At 43.4% G+C, this 24,088-nt stretch overlaps 1 protein-coding gene across 1 annotated transcript in view; it reads right to left on the bottom strand.

Annotated features, from left to right (window-relative positions):
• Window positions 1–405: 405 nt before the first annotated feature.
• Window positions 406–24,088, bottom strand: part of LOC109884585 (protein CBFA2T1) — a 71,132-nt gene continuing 47,449 nt past the window's right edge. Inside the window, 10 exon segments of the mRNA XM_031789142.1 lie at window positions 406–1,403; window positions 2,485–2,675; window positions 14,759–14,830; window positions 16,241–16,373; window positions 16,375–16,437; window positions 18,418–18,503; window positions 22,643–22,650; window positions 23,345–23,466; window positions 23,468–23,520; window positions 23,523–23,620. Of these exon segments, the coding sequence (XP_031645002.1) occupies window positions 1,110–1,403; window positions 2,485–2,675; window positions 14,759–14,830; window positions 16,241–16,373; window positions 16,375–16,437; window positions 18,418–18,503; window positions 22,643–22,650; window positions 23,345–23,466; window positions 23,468–23,520; window positions 23,523–23,620 (1,120 nt within the window). The 3' untranslated portion in view covers window positions 406–1,109.

Raw genomic sequence — 24,088 nt, forward strand, 5'->3', positions numbered from 1 at the left:
ATCTTGGTATCCAGGGGTCAGGTGTTAGTTATATCTTGGTATCCAGGGGTCAGGTATTAGTTATATCTTGGTATCCAGGGGTCAGGTATTAGTTATATCTTGGTATCCAGGGTTGGTAATTTGTATGGCTCCTTGCTCTTCCATCCCTCAGGGAGGGAGACATCTTTGTCAGTCCACTGACCTGGATATTATTACTAGTCACGAGGAACAGCTGTGGTTCCTTTACAGTCTGTTCCATATCTGCACCTTGCTGCTGGCAGATACAGTCCCTCTGTCTGTCTGTCTGTCTGTCGGTCACCCGCAGATACCATCCACCTGTCTGTCTGTTTGTAACCCGCAGATACCATCCACCTGTCTGTCTGTTTGTAACCCGCAGATACCATCCACCTGTCTGTTTGTCTGTCTGTTTCTCTGTCAGTCTGTCCGTCCGTCTGTCTGTCTGTCTGTCTGTCTGTCTGTCCGTCTGTCTGTCCGTCTGCCTGTCAGTCTGTCCGTCTGTCTGTTCTTTGTATTTGTGGTGTTCCCATAATAAGAGAGTTGGCTTCAGCTTTTTGCACAGTGTTTGTGTTGTAGTAATAATCCATTGGCATGTTGTTTGGTGTCTTAATGAGGTCAACTGGTTTTATATCATATATCCCAGGTAATAGAGGAAAACAACAAAGGTTTTAGAAAACAGAACTCAACAAAGGGGATGTCAGATGTATTTGTGTGGAGTTTCACTGCTGTTATCCACTCACTTTCTATCTCCATATTTACATGAAAAAAAGGAATGAAAGAATAGCAATAAACAACAACAACCACAACAACAAACGGCCGACAACGGACGCTAATAACAATAGCAACAATAAGGGCATTGATAACAACAACAACAACAACAATAATAATAATAATTAAAACAAATAAAAAATGTGTGTGTTCTTTGTTAATCATGGCAAGTCAATGTGACTGATCTACATGTATAAACCTCCTGTCTCGTGTGGAGCCTCTACTACTCCAAGATAGGTCTACATCTCTTGTTATAGCGTTAGCGCCTTAGCATTTAGCATCAAGTGAGCCAGTCATGTTGTGCTACTGGGAGTTTCCGACGGCTCCCCGGATGGCCCCCCGGTTTAGTGCGGCGTGGTTTCCAGCGTACAGGGGGTTCCTGGGGTGCCGGAGCGGGGTGTGGCGATGGGCGGGGTTCCGGCTGGGCTGCCTCCTCCACTAGAGGGCGTAGTGGAGGAGCTGATGGGAGCAGAGGTCTCTGTACCCTGCTGCTGGGCTGCCTTGGAGGCCTGGAGGGTCTGGCCACACACATGGTGGTGTTTCTCCCAGTCCTTGTGCTGGCAGAAGGAGCCGCAGTAGCGCGCTGTGTTACAGCCGCTGCAGGTCTCGCTCGCCTTCCTCCCGCAGTTCCAACAACTCTACACAGAGAGAGAGAGGAATTAGTACAATTTGGGATTTGAATCATTTGAATACTGTGTGTGCTTTGTAATAGGAAAACATTATTTAAAGACCTTTTATTAAGAACATGATTTATCAGTATAGGAAAATAAATAGTATTTTGCCCTTCACAGGATTTCACAGCAGGCAAATGAGTCTTAAATGAATGTGCATGAAGACAACATTATTAGTAAATCAGCAGTCCCTCCACATAATGATGAGTAAATCAGCGGTCCCTCCACATAGTGATGAGTAAATCAGCAGTCCCTCCACATAGTGATGAGTAAATCAGCAGTCCCTCCACATAGTGATGAGTAAATCAGCGGTCCCTCCACATAGTGATGAGTAAATCAGCGGTCCCTCCACATAGTGATGAGTAAATCAGAGGTCCCTCCCTCTATAATACATGGCAGAATTGGTACCACCTTTCCAAACACACAGAGAGGCTAATCTGGGGGAAAGGGGAAGAGAGCGAAAGAGAGAACGAAATACTCTTGTGTGGCCGTCTCCCCTTGGGACTGATGTAGGCAATATCCTGTTTAGTGTCTCCTCTTGGGACTGATGTAGGCAATATCCTGTTTAGTGTCTCCTCTTGGGACTGATGTAGGCAATATCCTGTTTAGTGTCTCCTCTTGGGACTGATGTAGGCAATATCCTGTTTAGTGTCTCCTCTTGGGACTGATGTAGGCAATATCCTGTTTAGTGTCTCCTCTTGGGACTGATGTAGGCAATATCCTGTTTAGTGTCTCCCCTTGGGACTGATGTAGGCAATATCCTGTTTAGTGTCTCCTCTTGGGACTGATGTAGGCAATATCCCGTTTAGTGTCTCCTCTTGGGACTGATGTAGGCAATATCCCGTTTAGTGTCTCCTCTTGGGACTGATGTAGGCAATATCCCGTTTAGTGTCTCCTCTTGGGACTGATGTAGGCAATATCCCGTTTAGTGTCTTCTCTGGTATAATAAATACATTGTGGTATAATAAATCAATAATAAATACATTCTGGTATAATAAATCAATAATACAGCCATTCTGGTAGATAGTAGATCAATAAAGTGTCCTACCTCGCTGGAGTCCTCCTGCTGGTTGATGACAGTCAGTGCGTCCTCCGCTGCCTGTCTCTTGGCCTCTGCCACCGTACGCTCCATCTTGGACCGTTCTGAGCTGATCATCTGATGGGCCTTCCTCTCCGCCTCTGACACCGCCTTCTGGAGCTCTGACATGGCCTGGCGCTTCACCTCATTCACAGCCTCTTCTGAAACACATTCAGAGATATCATCAAGGACCCAATCAGCCAACTACCCCCCTAACCCTAACCCCTTAACCCTAACCTACCCTCCTACTCCTTAACCCTAACCCTGCAGTCTATCACAGTGCCATCCGTTTTGTCACCAAAGCCCCATACACAACCCACCATTGTGACCTGTACGCTCTCGTTGGTTGGCCCTCGCTTCATACTCGTCGCCAAACTCACTGGCTACAAGTTATCTACAAGTCTCTGCAAGGTGAAGCGCCACCTTATCTCAGCTCACTGGTCACCATAGCAGCACCCACTCGTAGCACGCGCTCCAGCAGGTATATCTCACTGGTCACCATAGCATCACCCACCTGTAGCACGCGCTCCAGCAGGTATATCTCACTGGTCACCATAGCAGCACCCACTCGTAGCACGCGCTCCAGCAGGTATATCTCACTGGTCACCATAGCATCACCCACCTGTAGCACGCGCTCCAGCAGGTATATCTCACTGGTCACCATAGCATCACCCACCTGTAGCACGCGCTCCAGCAGGTATATCTCACTGGTCACCATAGCAGCACCCACTCGTAGCACGCGCTCCAGCAGGTATATCTCACTGGTCACCCCCAAAAGCAATTCCTCCTTTGGTCGTCTTTCATTCCAGTTCTCTGCTGCCAATGACTGGAACGAACTGCAAAAATCTCTGAGGCTGGAGACTCATATCACCCTCACTAGCTTTAAGCACCAGCTGTCAGAGCAGCTCACAGATCACTGTACCTGTACATAGCCCATCTGTAAATAGCCCATCTATCTATCTACCTCATCCCCATACTGTATTTATTTATTTATCTTGCTCCTTTGCACCCCAGTATCTCTACTTGCACATTCATCTTCTGCCGATCTACCATTCCAGTGTTTAATTGCTATATTGTAATTACTTCGCCACCACGGCCTATTTATTTCCTTAACTTACCTCATTTGCACTCACTGTATATAGACTTTTTGTTTTCTTTTGTTCTACTGTATTATTGACTGTATGTTTTGTTTATTCCATGTGTAACTCTGTTGTTGTTGTATGTGTCGAACTGCTACGCTTTATCTTGGCCAGGTCGCAGTTGCAAATGAGAACTTGTTCTCAACTAGCCTACCTGGTTAAATAAAGGTGTTCTCAACTAGCCTACCTGGTTAAATAAAGGTGTTCTCAACTAGCCTACCTGGTTAAATAAAGGTGTTCTCAACTAGCCTACCTGGTTAAATAAAGGTGTTCTCAACTAGCTTACCTGGTTAAATAAAGGTGTTCTCAACTAGCCTACCTGGTTAAATAAAGGTGTTCTCAACTAGCCTACCTGGTTAAATAAAGGTGTTCTCAACTAGCCTACCTGGTTAAATAAAGGTGTTCTCAACTAGCCTACCTGGTTAAATAAAGGTGTTCTCAACTAGCCTACCTGGTTAAATAAAGGTGTTCTCAACTAGCTTACCTGGTTAAATAAAGGTGTTCTCAACTAGCCTACCTGGTTAAATAAAGGTGTTCTCAACTAGCCTACCTGGTTAAATAAAGGTGTTCTCAACTAGCCTACCTGGTTAAATAAAGGTGTTCTCAACTAGCCTACCTGGTTAAATAAAGGTGTTCTCAACTAGCCTACCTGGTTAAATAAAGGTGTTCTCAACTAGCCTACCTGGTTAAATAAAGGTGTTCTCAACTAGCCTACCTGGTTAAATAAAGGTGTTCTCAACTAGCTTACCTTGTTAAATAAAGGGGAAATAAATCTAAATAAATAATCCCCTTAAACACTATAATGACCGGAAGTGTCATCCACAAGCATATGAATATACATATATATATAACATATAAATACGCCTGTCTGGATTTGATCGGAAATTTAATGAGCCCTATATTATTAAAGACATTTAATGAGCCCTATATTATTAAAGACATTTAATGAGCCCTATATTATTAAAGACATTTAATGAGCCCTATATTAAAGACATTTAATGAGCCCTATATTAAAGACATTTAATGAGCCCTATATTAAAGACATTTAATGAGCCCTATATTAAAGACATTTAATGAGCCCTATATTAAAGACATTTAATGAGCCCTACATTAAAGACATTTAATGAGCCCTATATTAAAGACATTTAATGAGCCCTATATTAAAGACATTTAATGAGCCCTATATTAAAGACATTTAATGAGCACTATATTAAAGACATTTAATGAGCACTACATTATTAAAGACATTTAATGAGCCCTATATTAAAGACATTTAATGAGCCCTATATTAAAGACATTTAATGAGCCCTATATTAAAGACATTTAATGAGCCCTATATTAAAGACATTTAATGAGCCCTATATTAAAGACATTTAATGAGCCCTATATTAAAGACATTTAATGAGCCCTATATTAAAGACATTTAATGAGCCCTATATTAAAGACATTTAATGAGCCCTATATTAAAGACATTCAATGAGCCCTATATTAAAGACATTTAATGAGCCCTATATTAAAGACATTTAATGAGCCCTATATTAAAGACATTTAATGAGCACTATATTAAAGACATTTAATGAGCCCTATATTAAAGACATTCAATGAGCCCTATATTAAAGACATTTAATGAGCCCTATATTAAAGACATTTAATGAGCACTACATTATTAAAGACATTCAATGAGCCCTATATTAAAGACATTTAATGAGCCCTATATTAAAGACATTTAATGAGCCCTATATTAAAGACATTTAATGAGCCCTACATTAAAGACATTTAATGAGCCCTATATTATTAAAGACATTTAATGAGCCCTATATTATTAAAGACATTTAATGAGCCCTATATTAAAGACATTCAATGAGCCCTATATTATTAAAGACATTTAATGAGCCCTATATTATTAAAGACATTCAATGAGCCCTATATTAAAGACATTCAATGAGCCCTATATTATTAAAGACATTTAATGAGCCCTATATTAAAGACATTTAATGAGCCCTATATTAAAGACATTTAATGAGCCCTATATTAAAGACATTTAATGAGCCCTATATTAAAGACATTTAATGAGCCCTATATTAAAGACATTTAATGAGCCCTATATTAAAGACATTTAATGAGCCCTATATTAAAGACATTTAATGAGCCCTATATTAAAGACATTTAATGAGCCCTACATTAAAGACATTTAATGAGCCCTATATTAAAGACATTTAATGAGCCCTATATTAAAGACATTTAATGAGCCCTATATTAAAGACATTTAATGAGCACTATATTAAAGACATTTAATGAGCACTACATTATTAAAGACATTTAATGAGCCCTATATTAAAGACATTTAATGAGCCCTATATTAAAGACATTTAATGAGCCCTATATTAAAGACATTTAATGAGCCCTATATTAAAGACATTTAATGAGCCCTATATTAAAGACATTTAATGAGCCCTATATTAAAGACATTTAATGAGCCCTATATTAAAGACATTTAATGAGCCCTATATTAAAGACATTCAATGAGCCCTATATTAAAGACATTTAATGAGCCCTATATTAAAGACATTTAATGAGCCCTATATTAAAGACATTTAATGAGCACTATATTAAAGACATTTAATGAGCCCTATATTAAAGACATTCAATGAGCCCTATATTAAAGACATTTAATGAGCCCTATATTAAAGACATTTAATGAGCACTACATTATTAAAGACATTCAATGAGCCCTATATTAAAGACATTTAATGAGCCCTATATTAAAGACATTTAATGAGCCCTATATTAAAGACATTTAATGAGCCCTACATTAAAGACATTTAATGAGCCCTATATTAAAGACATTTAATGAGCCCTATATTATTAAAGACATTTAATGAGCCCTATATTAAAGACATTCAATGAGCCCTATATTATTAAAGACATTTAATGAGCCCTATATTATTAAAGACATTCAATGAGCCCTATATTAAAGACATTCAATGAGCCCTATATTATTAAAGACATTTAATGAGCCCTATATTAAAGACATTTAATGAGCCCTATATTAAAGACATTTAATGAGCCCTATATTAAAGACATTTAATGAGCCCTATATTAAAGACATTTAATGAGCCCTATATTAAAGACATTTAATGAGCCCTATATTAAAGACATTTAATGAGCCCTACATTAAAGACATTTAATGAGCCCTATATTAAAGACATTTAATGAGCCCTATATTAAAGACATTTAATGAGCCCTATATTAAAGACATTTAATGAGCACTATATTAAAGACATTTAATGAGCACTACATTATTAAAGACATTTAATGAGCCCTATATTAAAGACATTTAATGAGCCCTATATTAAAGACATTTAATGAGCCCTATATTAAAGACATTTAATGAGCCCTATATTAAAGACATTTAATGAGCCCTATATTAAAGACATTTAATGAGCCCTATATTAAAGACATTTAATGAGCCCTATATTAAAGACATTTAATGAGCCCTATATTAAAGACATTTAATGAGCCCTATATTAAAGACATTCAATGAGCCCTATATTAAAGACATTTAATGAGCCCTATATTAAAGACATTTAATGAGCCCTATATTAAAGACATTTAATGAGCACTATATTAAAGACATTTAATGAGCCCTATATTAAAGACATTCAATGAGCCCTATATTAAAGACATTTAATGAGCCCTATATTAAAGACATTTAATGAGCACTACATTATTAAAGACATTCAATGAGCCCTATATTAAAGACATTTAATGAGCCCTATATTAAAGACATTTAATGAGCCCTATATTAAAGACATTTAATGAGCCCTACATTAAAGACATTTAATGAGCCCTATATTAAAGACATTTAATGAGCCCTATATTATTAAAGACATTTAATGAGCCCTATATTAAAGACATTCAATGAGCCCTATATTATTAAAGACATTTAATGAGCCCTATATTATTAAAGACATTCAATGAGCCCTATATTAAAGACATTCAATGAGCCCTATATTATTAAAGACATTTAATGAGCCCTATATTAAAGACATTTAATGAGCCCTATATTAAAGACATTTAATGAGCCCTATATTAAAGACATTTAATGAGCCCTATATTAAAGACATTTAATGAGCCCTATATTAAAGACATTTAATGAGCCCTATATTAAAGACATTTAATGAGCCCTATATTAAAGACATTTAATGAGCCCTATATTAAAGACATTTAATGAGCCCTATATTAAAGACATTTAATGAGCCCTATATTAAAGACATTTAATGAGCCCTATATTAAAGACATTTAATGAGCCCTATATTAAAGACATTTAATGAGCACTATATTAAAGACATTTAATGAGCCCTATATTAAAGACATTTAATGAGCCCTATATTAAAGACATTTAATGAGCCCTATATTAAAGACATTTAATGAGCCCTATATTAAAGACATTTAATGAGCCCTATATTAAAGACATTTAATGAGCCCTATATTAAAGACATTTAATGAGCCCTATATTAAAGACATTTAATGAGCCCTATATTAAAGACATTTAATGAGCACTATATTAAAGACATTTAATGAGCCCTATATTAAAGACATTTAATGAGCCCTATATTAAAGACATTTAATGAGCCCTATATTAAAGACATTTAATGAGCCCTATATTAAAGACATTTAATGAGCACTATATTAAAGACATTTAATGAGCCCTATATTAAAGACATTTAATGAGCCCTATATTAAAGACATTTAATGAGCCCTATATTATTAAAGACATTTAATGAGCCCTATATTAAAGACATTCAATGAGCCCTATATTAAAGACATTCAATGAGCCCTATATTAAAGACATTCAATGAGCCCTATATTAAAGACATTCAATGAGCCCTATATTAAAGACATTCAATGAGCCCTATATTATTAAAGACATTTAATGAGCCCTACATTAAAGACATTTAATGAGCCCTATATTAAAGACATTTAATGAGCCCTATATTAAAGACATTTAATGAGCCCTATATTAAAGACATTCAATGAGCCCTATATTAAAGACATTTAATGAGCCCTATATTAAAGACATTCAATGAGCCCTATATTAAAGACATTTAATGAGCCCTACATTATTAAAGACATTTAATGAGCCCTATATTAAAGACATTTAATGAGCCCTACATTATTAAAGACATTTAATGAGCCCTATATTAAAGACATTCAATGAGCCCTATATTAAAGACATTTAATGAGCCCTATATTAAAGACATTTAATGAGCACTATATTAAAGACATTTAATGAGCCCTATATTAAAGACATTCAATGAGCCCTATATTAAAGACATTTAATGAGCCCTATATTAAAGACATTCAATGAGCCCTATATTAAAGGCATTCAATGAGCCCTATATTAAAGACATTTAATGAGCCCTATATTAAAGACATTTAATGAGCCCTATATTAAAGACATTTAATGAGCCCTATATTAAAGACATTTAATGAGCCCTATATTAAAGACATTCAATGAGCCCTATATTAAAGACATTTAATGAGCCCTATATTAAAGACATTTAATGAGCCCTACATTATTAAAGACATTCAATGAGCCCTATATTAAAGACATTTAATGAGCCCTATATTAAAGACATTTAATGAGCACTACATTATTAAAGACATTTAATGAGCCCTACATTAAAGACATTTAATGAGCACTACATTATTAAAGACATTTAATGAGCCCTATATTAAAGACATTTAATGAGCCCTATATTAAAGACATTTAATGAGCCCTATATTAAAGACATTTAATGAGCCCTATATTAAAGACATTCAATGAGCCCTATATTAAAGACATTCAATGAGCCCTATATTAAAGACATTCAATGAGCCCTATATTAAAGACATTTAATGAGCCCTATATTAAAGACATTTAATGAGCCCTATATTAAAGACATTCAATGAGCCCTATATTAAAGACATTTAATGAGCCCTATATTAAAGATATTTAATGAGCCCTATATTAAAGACATTTAATGAGCCCTATATTAAAGACATTTAATGAGCCCTATATTAAAGACATTCAATGAGCCCTATATTAAAGACATTTAATGAGCCCTATATTAAAGACATTTAATGAGCCCTATATTAAAGACATTTAATGAGCCCTACATTATTAAAGACATTCAATGAGCCCTATATTAAAGACATTTAATGAGCCCTATATTAAAGACATTTAATGAGCACTACATTATTAAAGACATTTAATGAGCCCTACATTAAAGACATTTAATGAGCACTACATTATTAAAGACATTTAATGAGCCCTATATTAAAGACATTTAATGAGCCCTATATTAAAGACATTTAATGAGCCCTACATTATTAAAGACATTCAATGAGCCCTATATTAAAGACATTTAATGAGCCCTACATTATTAAAGACATTCAATGAGCCCTATATTAAAGACATTTAATGAGCCCTACATTATTAAAGACATTCAATGAGCCCTATATTAAAGACATTTAATGAGCCCTATATTAAAGACATTTAATGAGCACTACATTATTAAAGACATTCAATGAGCCCTACATTAAAGACATTTAATGAGCACTACATTATTAAAGACATTTAATGAGCACTACATTATTAAAGACATTCAATGAGCCCTACATTAAAGACATTTAATGAGCACTACATTATTAAAGACATTTAATGAGCCCTACATTAAAGACATTTAATGGAGCCCTATATTAAAGACATTTAATGAGCACTACATTATTAAAGACATTCAATGAGCCCTATATTAAAGACATTTAATGAGCACTACATTATTAAAGACATTTAATGAGCCCTACATTAAAGACATTTAATGAGCCCTACATTAAAGACATTTAATGGAGCCCTATATTAAAGACATTTAATGAGCCCTACATGAAAGACATTTAATAAGCCCTACATTAAAGACATTTAATGAGCCCTACATTAAATACATTTAATGAGCCCTACATGAAAGACATTTAATGAGCCCTACATTAAAAGACATGTAATGCGCCCTACATTAAATACATTTAATGTTTCTACCTCCATGCTTCATGGTTGCGATGGTGTTCTTGGGGTTGTACTCATCCTTCTTCTTCTTCCAAACACGGCGAGTGGAGTTTAGACCAAAAAGCTCAATTTTTATCTCATCAGACCACATGACCTTCTCCCATTCATCCTCTGGATCATCCAGATGGTCATTGGCAAACTTCAGATGAGCCTGGACATGCGCTGGCTTGAGCAGGGGGACCTTGCGTGCACTGCAGGATTTTAATCCATTACGACGTAGTGTGTTACTAATGGTTTTCTTTGAGACTGTGGTCCCAGCTCTCTTCAGGTCATTGACCAGGTTCTGCTGTGTAGTTCTGGGCTGATCCCTCAACTTCCTCATGATCATTGATGCCCCACGAGGTGAGATCTTGCATGGAGCCCCAAACTGAGGGTGATTGACCGTCATCTTGAACTTCTTCCATTTTCTAATAATTGCACCAACAGTTGTTGCCTTCTCACCAAGCTACTTGCCTATTGTCCTGTAGCCCATCCCAGCCTTATGCAGGTCTACAATTTTATCCCTGATGTCCTTACACAGCTCTCTGGTCTTGGCCATTGTGGAGAGGTTGGAGTCTGTTTGATTGAGTGTGTGGACAGGTGTCTTTTATACAGGAAACAAGTTCAAACAGGTGCAATTAATACAGGTAATGAGTGGAGAATAGGGGGGCTTCTTAAATAAAAACTAACAGGTCTGTGAGAGCTGGAATTCTTACTGATTGGTAGGTGATCAAATACTTATGTCATGCAATGAAATGCAAATTAATTACATAAAAATCATACAATGTGATTTTCTGGATTTTTGTTTTAGATTCTGTCTCTCACAGTTGAAGTGTACCTATGATATAAATTACAGACCTCTACATGCTTTGTAAGTAGGAAAACCTGCAAAATCGGCAGTGTATCAAATACTTGTTCTCCCCACTGTAGCTAGCTATATGCTCTCTTGGGTAAATATATGAAACTATCTCCAGTAGGCTAATCTTTTTGAGTGTGAACTGTATTACTGTATTGTATTATACTGTATCGTATGGACAGGAATTACACACATCGTTCAAACCATGAAGCAGTTGCAGAACGTGATTCTGATAGGCAAATTTACATAATTTGAGTAATTTGGAGGTGTACCTGTGGATGTTTTTTAAGGCCTACCTTCAAACTCAGTGCCTCTTTGCTTGACATCATGGGAAAATCAAAAGAAATCAGCCAAAACCTCAGAAAAAAAATTATAGACCTCCACAAGTCTGGTTTATCCTTGGGAGCAATTTCCAAATGCCTGAAGGTACCACGTTCATCTGAACAAAAAATAGTACGCAAGTACAAACACCATGGGACCATGCAGCCGTCATACCACTCAAGAAGGAGACTGTCTCCTAGAGATGAACGTACTCTGGTGCGAAAAGTACAAATCAATCCCAGATGAATCCCACTGCTCCAAAACCGCCTTAAAAAAGCCTGACTACGGTTTGCAACTGCACATGGGGACAAATATCATACTTTTTGGAGAAATGTCTTCTGGTCTGATGAAACAAAAATAGAACTGTTTGGCCATAATGACCATCATTATGTTAGGAGGAAAAAGGGGGAGGCTTGCAAGCCAAAGAACACCATCCCAACTGTGAAGCATGAGGTGGCAGCATCATGTTGTGGGTGTGCTTTGCTGCAGGAAGGACTGGTGCACCTCATAAAATAGATGGCATCATGAGGGATGATACATGGAGTATCCTAGCAGACCTTGACTCTTACCTTGTATTTCTCACTAGGTATCTTATATCAGGCTTTATGAAGAAGACTTTTCATAAACAATGATCAGCAGTGAGCTAATTTTCACTGTAGGTTTATTATTGTCTAATTACTTTCCATATGCAAGACTAATGACTCTTTTAAAAAAAGGAAGTAGTTGTGTGATGTTTAATTGGTTTGATCCACTAGAGAGAAGGTGCGTGATGTCTGGGTTTTACAGCACATGCATACATCATTGGAATATAAATTGCACGGATGATTTCTGCGTTTGATATAGACGAGTTGTCGACACGAAGATCCAAACATTTGATGCTTTTGTTTTGGCTTTTCGTGTGTATTCCATATGAGGTAATTTATCAGGTCATCCCTTGTATATTTATTTGAAATTCAAATGTAAAAGATACACTTTCAGCTCATTTGGTGTTGGCACGTTCTCAAACCTTAAACATGTGGGTGGTAAATTTAACGTCAGGAGCGAGACGGAGGCTTTTTTTGTTGCCTACATCAAGGTTGTAACTTGACTAATTGTGTATGCAAATCAGGCAATTTATATTTAAATTATGCATTTCTATTGTGCTCCCAACAGCACAGCAGAGGAGGAGGGGGAGGAGGAGAGGAGGAGGAGGAAAGAGGAGGAGGAGGAAAGAGGAGGAGGAGCAGGTGGAGGAGGAGGGGAGGAGGAGCAGAGGAGGAGGGGAGGAGGAGGAGGGGAGGAGGAGGACATTGTGCATGGCGTGTGTGTGTCTGGTGTCTGAATGTTTATTACGGACTGTAAACGTTTAACTCCGCTCCAACAGATGTGTTGGTTGCCGGTCCTCCGTTGTATAAAATCCTCTACAGGAATCACAGGGCCGTGAAAAAGGATTTGCCTCCTTTCTAAATTTCTCTACTTTTGCAAATGTTTGATACTGAATCAAATCAGATCTTCAACCAAAACCACATTTTAGATAAAGGGAACCTGAGTGAACAAATAACACAACAATGACATACTTACATACAATGCCTCTGTGTGAAAAAACGAATTTCCCCCTTACACTCCATAACTGGTTGTGCCACCTTTAGCTGCCATGACTCCAACCAACCACTTCCTGTGGTTGATCAGTCCACCTTTAGCTGCCATGACGCCAACCAACCACTTCCTGTGGTTGATCAGTCCACCTTTAGCTGCCATGACTCCAACCAACCACTTCCTGTGGTTGATCAGTCCACCTTTAGCTGCCATGACTCCGACCAACCACTTCCTGTAGTTGATCAGTCCACCTTTAGCTGCCATGACTCCAACCAACCACTTCCTGTGGTTGATCAGTCCACCTTTAGCTGCCATGACTCCAACCAACCACAACCTGTAGTTGATCAGTCCACCTTTAGCTGCCATGACTCCAACCAACCACTTCCTGTGGTTGATCAGTCCACCTTTAGCTGCAATGACTCTAACCAACCACTTCCTGTGGTTGATCAGTCCACCTTTAGCTGCATTGACTCCAACCAAACATTTCCTGTAGTTGATCAGTCCACCTTTAGCTGCCATGACTCCAACCAAACACTTCCTGTAGTTGATCAGTCCACCTTTAGCTGCAATGACTCCAACCAAACACTTCCTGTAGTTGATCAGTCCACCTTTAGCTGCAATGACTCCAACCAAACACTTCCTGTAGTTGATCAGTCCACCTTTAGCTGCCATGAGTCCAACCAAACGCAAATGTCGCTAGTTACAGCAGTTCTGCATGGAAGGTTAAAGCTGGAAGAGTGGGTTAAAGCTGGAAGAGGGGGCCAAAATTCCTCCACAGCGACGTGAGAGACTGATCAACAACTACAGGAAGTGTTTGGTTGGAGTCAAAATATGCAAAAAATAGAGCCAATCAGAACGGGGTAAATACATTCGACGGCCCGGTACGTCTCCACTGGATCAATATGCTAGTGAGCCTAACACTCTCAAACAGAACGGATTATTCACAGCGGAAGAAATAGATCATGTATTTTGAAGATGATACCAATCTAATTCATTGTCATTTAAAATCATTTGTGTGATTTATTCATACACTCTAAGAATAAAGGGTTCCAATAGGGTTCTTTGACTGTCCACATAGAATATCTCTTTTTGGTTCCAGGTAGAACCCTTTTTGGTTCCATGTAGAAAACTCTATGTAAAAGGTTCAACAAGGAACTCAAAAGGGTTCTACCTCGTACCAAATGGGTTCTACCTGGAACCAAAACAGGGTTCTTCAAAGGGTTCACCTATGGGGACAGCCAAATAACCCTTTTAGTGTCTGGAGAAGCTCACCGGCTTTCTTCCAGATCTCTTCAGGTACGTATCCGGTCGTCATTGGTCTGTTGAGAATCTCCTGGTGAATCTCTGGAAGACAGACACACAGCCCAGTCAACTAGTAGACAGACACACAGCCCAGTCAACCAGTAGACAGACACACAGCCCAGTCGACTAATAGACAGACACACAGCCCAGTCAACTAGTAGACAGACACACAGCCCAGTCAACTAGTAGATAGACACACAGCCCAGTCAACTAGTAGACAGACACACAGCCCAGTCAACCAGTAGACAGACACACAGCCCAGTCAACTAATAGACAGACACACAGCCCAGTCAACTAGTAGACAGACACACAGCCCAGTCAACTAGTAGACAGACACACAGCCCAGTCAACTAGTAGACAGACACACAGCCCAGTCAACTAGTAGACAGACACACAGCCCAGTCAACTAGTAGACAGACACACAGCCCAGTCCACTAATAGACTGACACACAGCCCAGTCAACTAGTAGACAGACACACAGCCCAGTCAACTAGTAGACAGACACACAGCCCAGTCAACTAGTAGACAGACACACAGCCCAGTCAACCAGTAGACAGACACACAGCCCAGTCAACTAGTAGACAGACACATAGCCCAGTACACTAGTAGACAGACACACAGCCCAGTCAACCAGTAGACAGACACACAGCCCAGTCAACTAATAGACAGACACACAGCCCAGTCAACTTGTAGACAGACACACAGCCCAGTCAACTAGTAGACAGACACACAGCCCAGTCAACTTGTAGACAGACACACAGCCCATTCAACAGGTAGACAGACACACAGCCCAGTCAACCAGTAGACAGACACACAGCCCAGTCAACTAGTAGACAGACACACAGCCCAGTCAACTAGTAGACAGACACACAGCCCAGTCAACTAGTAGACAGACACACAGCCCAGTCAACCAGTAGACAGACACACAGCCCAGTCAACTAGTAGACAGACACATAGCCCAGTACACTAGTAGACAGACACACAGCCCAGTCAACCAGTAGACAGACACACAGCCCAGTCAACTAATAGACAGACACACAGCCCAGTCAACTTGTAGACAGACACACAGCCCAGTCAACTAGTAGACAGACACACAGCCCAGTCAACTTGTAGACAGACACACAGCCCATTCAACAGGTAGACAGACACACAGCCCAGTCAACCAGTAGACAGACACACAGCCCAGTCAACTAGTAGACAGACACACAGCCCAGTCAACCAGTAGACAGACACACAGCCCAGTCAACTAGTAGACAGACACACAGCCCAGTCAACTAGTAGACAGACACACAGCCCAGTCAACCAGTAGACAGACACACAGCCCAGTCAACTAGTAGACAGACACACAGCCCAGTCAACTAGTAGACAGACAACCAACAGTAAAAGGTAACTGAGTAGGGTTAGTGAGGCTTTCTGTTAACTGGTACTATACTATAATGTAGATAGTTATACCTGTAGTGAGGTCGTCCTGTCCTGTAGGACTGTGCTGTCTGCTCTGGGTCCTGCTGGCTCCTTTCTTCAGGTCGTCCGCATCGCTGTATCGTCTGATCCAGTAGTTAAGCTCCTCCCTGTCGGCCTCCTGGCAAGCGCCGCAGCACGGTGAGAGAACGCCTCGTCTTCTCCACCATGTCCATGATGCAGTTCAGCAGCTGAGGAGGGGGAAGGCGCTGAGTGAAGCACCACAGACACCACAGACAATATGTTCTATATTCATAACTAGAACCACAGACAATGTGTTCTATAATCATAACCAGATACTAGTTGTGTATCGGTTCAGCAGCTGAGGAGGGGGAAGTTACTGTATCAGGAGGAAGGTACTGTATCAGGGGTGAGGTATCGTATCAGGGGTGAGGTATTGTATCAGGGGGAAGGTACTGTATCAGGGGTGAGGTACTGTATCAGGGGTGAGGTATTGTATCAGGGGGAAGGTACTGTATCATGAGGAAGGTACTGTATCATGACGAAGGTACTGTATCATGAGGAAGGTACTGTATCAGGGGATAGGTAGTGTATCAGGAGGAAGGTACTGTATCACGGGATAGGTACTGTATCAGGGGAAGGTACTGTATCAGGGGGAAGGTACTGTATCAGGGGGAAGGTACTGTATCAGGGGGAAGGTATTGTATCAGGAGGAAGGTACTGTATCAGGGGGAAGGTATTGTATCAGGGGGAAGGTATTGTATCAGGGGATAGGAACTGTATTAGGGGATAGGTACTGTATCAGGATGAAATTACTGTATCAGGGGATAGGTACTGTATCAGGATGAAATTACTGTATCAGGGGATAGGTACTGTATCAGGGGGAAAGTACTGTATCAGGGGATAGGTACTGTATCAGGGGATAGGTACTGTATCAGGGGGAAAGTACTGTATCAGGGGATAGGTACTGTATCAGGGGGGAAGTACTGTATCAGGGGGAAGGTACTGTATCAGGGGATAGGTACTGTATAATGAGGAAGGTACTGTATCAGGGGATAGGTACTGTATCAGGGGATAGGTACTGTATCAGGGGATAGGTACTGTATCAGGGGGAAAGTACTGTATCAGGGGATAGGTACTGTATCAGGGGATAGGTACTGTATCAGGGGGAAAGTACTGTATCAGGGGATAGGTACTGTATCAGGGGGGAAGTACTGTATCAGGGGGAAGGTACTGTATCAGGGGATAGGTACTGTATCACGAGGAAGGTACATGTACAGGTACAGATACAGGTACAGGTACAGATACAGGTACAGGTATGGGTACAGGTACAGATACAGGTACAGATACAGGTACAGATACAGGTACAGGTACAGATACAGGTACAGATACAGGTACAGATACAGATACAGGTACAGCTACAGGTACAGGTACAGGTACAGATACAGGAACAGATACAGGTACAGATACAGATACAGGTACAGGTACAGGTATGGGTACAGGTATGGGTACAGGTACGGGTACAGATACAGATACAGGTAGGGGTACAGGTACAGGTATGGGTACAGGTACAGGTATGGGTACAGGTAGGGGTACAAGTACAGGTACAGGTATGGGTACAGGTACGGGTACAGATACAGATACAGGTAGGGGTACAGGTAAAGATACAGTTACAGGTATAGGTACAGATACAGGTACAGATACAGGTACAGGTACAGGTACAGGTACAGGTACAGATACAGGTACAGGTACAGGTACAGGTACAGATACAGGTACAGATACAGATACAGGTACAGGTAGGGGTACAGGTACAGATACATGTACAGGTACAGACACAGGTACAGGTACAGACACAGGTACAGACACAGGTACAGGTACAGAAACAGGTACAGATACAGGTACAGATACAGGTATAGGTACAGATACAGGTACAGATACAGGTACAGGTACAGATACAGGTATAGGTACAGATACAGGTACAGATACAGGTACAGATACAGGTATAGATACAGATACAGGTACAGATACAGGTACAGATACAGGTACAGGTACAGGTACAGATACAGATACAGGTACAGGTACAGGTACAGATACAGGTACAGGTACAGATACAGGTACAGGTACAGATACAGGTACAGGTACAGGTACAGGTACAGGTACAGGTACAGACACAGTTGGTATAGTAATAAAAATGTTATTACTTTTCTTACATGGTCAAGGTGCTTCCATTCCTCCCCCCATTCTCTGTCTGTCAACCGGTGGTCGATCACCTCTTCCTGACGAGCCCCGTGCATTCCTTCATCAAACAGGAGAGGAGGGGGGAGAGAGAGAGAGGGAGAGAGAGAGAGAGAGAGAGAGAGAGAGAGGAGAGAGAGAGAGATTGATAGTCAAAGTCTGTGGAACAAGATACAATGACCACTGTTCCCTCCATCCTCTCTCCACTGTCCACCTCCATCCTCTCTCCACTGTCCCCTCCATCCTCTCTCCCTGTCCCTCCATCCTCTCTCCACTGTCCCCCTCCATCCTCTCTCCACTGTCCCCGTCCATCCTCTCTCCACTGTCCCCTCCATCCTCTCTCCACTGTCCCTTCCATCCTGTCTCCACTGTCCCCTCCATCCTCTCTCCACTGTCCCCTCCATCCTCTCTCCACTGTTCCCTCCATCCTCTCTCCACTGTTCCCTCCATCCTCTCTCCATCCTCTCTCCACTGTCCCCTCCATCCTCTCTCCACTGTCCCCTCCATCCTCTCCACTGTCCCCTCCATCCTCTCTCCACTGTCCCCTCCATCCTGTCTCCACTGTCCCCTCCATCCTGTCTCCACTGTACCCTCCCATCCTCTCACCGATGTCCCCTCCATCCTCTCTCCCCTGTTCCCTCCATCCTCATCCTCCACTGTCCCCTCCATCCCCTCCATCCTCTCTCCACTGTTCCCCTCATCCTCTCTCCACTGTCCCCTCCATCCTCTCTCCACTGTCCCCTCCATCCTCTCTCCACTGTCCCCTCCATCCTGTCTCCACTGTCCCCTCCATCCTCCCACTGTCCCTCCATCCTCTCTCCACTGTCCTCCATCCTCTCTCCACTGTCCCCTCCATCCCCTCCATCCTCTCTCCACTGTTCCCTCCATCCTCTCTCACTGGTCCCCTCCATCCCTCTCCACTGTCCCTCCATCCTCCTCTCTCCAACTGTCCCCTCCATCCTGTCTCCACTGTCCCCTCCATCCTCTCGTCCACTGTCCCCTCCATCCTCTCTCCACTGTCCCATCCATCCTCTCTCCACTGTTCCCCTCCATCCTCTCTCCACTGTTCCCTCCATCCTCTCTCCATCCTCTCTCCACTGTCCCTCCATCCCTCTCTCCACTGTCCCGTCCATCCTGTCTCCACTGTCCCTCCATCCTGTCTCCACTGTCCCCTCCATCCTCTCCCCACTGTCCCCCCATCCTCTCTCCCCTGTTCCCTCCATCCTCTCTCCACTGGTCCCTCCATCCCTCCATCCTCTCTCCACTGTTCCCTCCATCCTCTCTCCACTGTCCCTCCATCTCTCTCCACTGTCCCCTCCATCCTGTCTCCACTGTCCCCTCCATCCTGTCTCCACTGTCCCCTCCATCCTCTCCCACTGTCCCCTCCATCCTGTCTCCACTGTCCCCTCCATCCTCTCCCACTGTCCCCTCCATCCTCTCTCCACTGTTCCCTCCATCCTCTCTCCACTGTCCCCTCCATCCCCTCCATCCTCTCTCCACTGTTCCCTCCATCCCTCTCTCCACTGTCCCCTCCATCCTCTCTCCACTGTCCCCTCCATCCTCTCTCCACTGTCCCCTCCATCCTGTCTCCACTGTCCCCTCCATCCTCTCTCCACTGTCCCCTCCATCCTCTCTCCACTGTCCCCCCTCCATCCTCTCTCCACTGTTCCCTCCATCCTCTCTCCACTGTTCCCTCCATCCTCTCTCCATCCTCTCTCCACTGTCCCCTCCATCCTCTCTCCACTGTCCCCTCCATCCTTTCTCCACTGTCCCCTCCATCCTGTCTCCACTGTCCCCTCCATCCTCTCCCCACTGTCCCCTCCATCCTCTCTCCACTGTTTCCCTCCATCCTCTCCTCCACTGTCCCCTCCATCCCCTCCATCCTCTCTCCACTGTTCCCTCCATCCTCTCTCCACTGTCCCCTCCACCTCTCTCCACTGTCCCCTCCATCCTTTCTCCACTGTTCCCTCCATCCTGTCTCCACTGTCCCCTCCATCCTTCTCCACTGTCCCCTCCATCCTCTCTTCACTCTTCCCTCCATCCTCTCTCCACTGTCCCCTCCATCCTCTCTCCACTGTCCCCTCCATTCCCTATATATAGTGCACTACTTTAGACCAGAGCCCTATTGCACCCTATTCTCTATATATAGTGCACTACTTTAGACCAGAGCCCTATTGCACCCTATTCCCTATATAATGCACTACTTTAGACCAGAGCCCTATTGCACCCTATTCCCTATATAGTGCACTACTTTAGACCAGAGCCCTATTGCACCCTATTCCCTATATATAGTGCACTACTTTTGGGCGCGGCCAAGAAAAAAGCATCAGTTTAATTCCAGATTATAACAGTGTCTTTGTTCTCTGTGGAATTAGGGAGTGTGCTCCTTCCTTCCTTTTGGTCCTCCCAGGTTTGTCCATCATTCATTAGCTCCCTGGCTGACAACCTCCCTCCCTCCTTCCCTCAATCTCCCTCCCTCCTTCCCTCCATCCCTCAATCTCCCTCTCTCCCTCCATCCCTCAATCTCCCTCCTCCCTCCCTCCATCCCTCAATCTCCCTCTCTCCCTCCATCCCTCAATCTCCCTCTCTCCCTCCATCCCTCAATCTCCCTCCCTCCCTCAATCTCCCTCCTTCCCTCCATCCTTCCATCCCTCAATCTCCCTCCCTCCTTCCCCTCCCTCCATCCCTCAATCTCCCTCCATCCCTCCCTCCATCCCTCAATCTCCCTCCCTCCCTCCTTCCCTCCCTCCATCCCCCTCTCTCCCTCCTTCCCTCAATCTCCGATCCTAACTCATAGTGATTTAGCAGATGCTCTTATCCAGAGCGACTTAGAGTTAGTGCATTCATCTTAATATAGCTAGGTGGGACAACTACATAGCAGTCATAGTTAGTACATGTTTCCGAGCTGAGGACGGGGATTATTTAAAGTACTATTTGAAGAGGTAGTTTTCAGGGTTTCAGATGGTTTGGAAGATGGACTCTGCTGTCCTAGCATCAGGGGGAAGATGGACAGGGACTCTGCTGTCCTAGCATCAGGGGGAAGATGGACAGGGACTCTGCTGTCCTAGCATCAGGGGGAAGATGGACAGGACTCTGCTGTCCTAGCATCAGGGGGAAGATGGACAGTGACTCTGCTGTCCTAGCATCAGGGGGAAGATGGACAGGGACTCTGCTGTCCTAGCATCAGGGGGAAGATGGACAGGGACTCTGCCTGTCCTAGCATCAGGGGGAAGATGGACAGGGACTCTGCTGTCCTAGCCTCAGGGGGAAGATGGACAGGGACTCTGCTGTCCTAGCCTCAGGGGGAAGATGGACAGGGACTCTGCTGTCCTAGCATCAGGGGGAAGATGGACAGGGACTCTGCTGTCCTAGCATCAGGGGGAAGATGGACAGGGACTCTGCTGTCCTAGCCTCAGGGGGAAGATGGACAGGGACTCTGCTGTCCTAGCATCAGGGGGAAGATGGACAGTTCTTCTTGCTGCTCTGTGTTGGCTTCAGGGATAACTCCTTCACCCTCCATTCCTCTCTCTCCTCTGTGCTCCTCACATGCTGACCACACGCGTTACATGTGCGAGCGGTGCAAAATAAACATACATGTTATTCAGTCACACTGCTCACCGCGCCAACGAGCTTCTGCATAGCCAGGCGCTAAAATACAACTTGGTTCTATTTGTGATGCTTGACGCGCTGCAAGTCACGCCTCTCCCATCTCCTCATAGTTTTTTTAGGAGTAAATACCCCACGTGCCGCCATCTCATTGGTTTGTAGGAGTATATACCCCACGTGCCGCCATCTCATTGGTTTGTAGGAGAATATACCCACGTGGGTGATTGAAAGCTGAACTGAGGTCCTCCAGTCCATTCGGTGGTAATGCACCTTAACGTTGGTTGCCAACCGCCATATAAAGTCCACAGAAGAAGAAGCAGACTGAAGGAGGAGAGATTACTAGAAACAAACTCTGTTAACCCTTTTATCTGTGGATTAATTGTCAGAGTAGAGGACCTTGTGCATTTCAGGTAAAATAACAACCCAATGTTTATATCCAGGACTAAAGTCCCTAGCAACAGCAAGCTAGCTAAATGGCCATGAACATTTCATGCATTTCGAACTGGTCCCCAAATTAATATAGTTTGTTTAGAGTTCCTTTTGATATTTCAACCTGCGTGTCTCGATTGCATCTGGTGTGGATGAACAAATCACCACATGGTCTAGTCAGCATGTCTTTCACCCTCAGTCCTCCCTCTGTCCCTTCCCTCTCCTGCTCAGTCCTCCCTCTGTCCCTTCCCTCTCCTACTCAGTCCTCCCTCTGTCCCTTCCCTCTCCTGCTCAGTCCTCCCTCTGTCCTTCCCTCTCCTGCTCAGTCCTCCCTCTGTCCCTTCCCTCTCCTGCTCAGTCCTCCCTCTGTCCCTTCCCTCTCCTGCTCAGTCCTCCCTCTGTCCCTTCCCTCTCCTGCTCAGTCCTCCCTTCTGCTCCCTTCCCCTCTCCTGCTCAGTCCTCCCTCTGTCCCTTCCCTCTCCTGCTCAGTCCTCCCTCTGTCCCTTCCTCTCCTGCTCTCCTTCCTCAGTCCCTTCCCTCTGTCATCCCCTTCTCCTCTCCTTCTCAGTCCTCCCTCTGTCCTTTCCCTCTCCTTCTCAGTCCTCCCTCTGTCCCTTCCCACTCCTCTCTGTGCTCCTCAAAATTCCTTTTCCTCCTCTTTCTTCCCATCCCTCCCCCTTCCTTCCTTCCTTCCTTCCTTCCTTCTTCCTTCCTTCCTTCCTTCTTCCTTCCTTCCTTCCTTCCTTCCTTCCTTCCTTCCTTCCTTCCTTCCTTCCTTCCTGTCCTTCCTTCCTTCCTTCCTTCCTTCCTTCCTTCCTTCCTTCCAACCCTCTGCTCCCTTCTCTGCCTCCTGTCCTTACCCAGTGCCGTGGTCTCTCCCTGAGCTCGCGGTGGTTGTGGTTGGGATGGCGGTAGTGTGGTGAGTCTCTGTAATGGTGTGTGATGGCCATGTCGTCCAGCCGGTAGTGCTGTGGGGGCGGGGGAGGGGGGCGGCGTGGGGTGTCCATGGGCCAGGCCGTTAGGTTGATAGGAGAGACCGTGGAGGGGCTGAACCGTTGGCCTGCCGGGCTGATCGTACAGAGTCTCTTACTGGAGGTCTCCAGGTGCAGGGGGCCATCCCTGTCAAAGCCGTTCACTTTGGTTCTGGAGGAGGAGAGGGGACAGAGAGGAGGAGGAGAGGGGGAGGAGGAGGAGGAGGAGGAGGAGAGGGATCAGAGAGGAGGAGGAGAGGGGGAGGGAACAGAGAGGAGGAGGAGAGGGAGGAGGAGGAGGAGGAGGAGGAGGAGAGGGATCAGAGAGGAGGAGGAGAGGGGGGAGGGAACAGAGAGAGGAGGAGGAGGAGGAACAGAGAGGAGGAGGAGGGGAGGGAACAGAGAGGAGAGAGGGAGGAGGAGGAGGAGAGGCGGAGGAGGAGGAATGAGGTAGGAGAGGAAGGAGGGAGGAAGGAGGAGAGAGGAGGGAGGAGGAGGAGAGGGAACAGAGAGGAGGAGGGGGGAGAGGGAGGAGGAGGGAACAGAAGAAGGAGGATGAATGGGATGAAGGAGAGAGAGGAGGAGGAGGAGGAGGAGGAGGAGGAGGAGAGAGGAGAGGATCAGAGAGGAGGAGGAGAGG

Source organism: Oncorhynchus kisutch, linkage group LG14 (assembly GCF_002021735.2).
Source record: "Oncorhynchus kisutch isolate 150728-3 linkage group LG14, Okis_V2, whole genome shotgun sequence".
NCBI classification, from domain to species: Eukaryota; Metazoa; Chordata; class Actinopteri; order Salmoniformes; family Salmonidae; genus Oncorhynchus; species Oncorhynchus kisutch.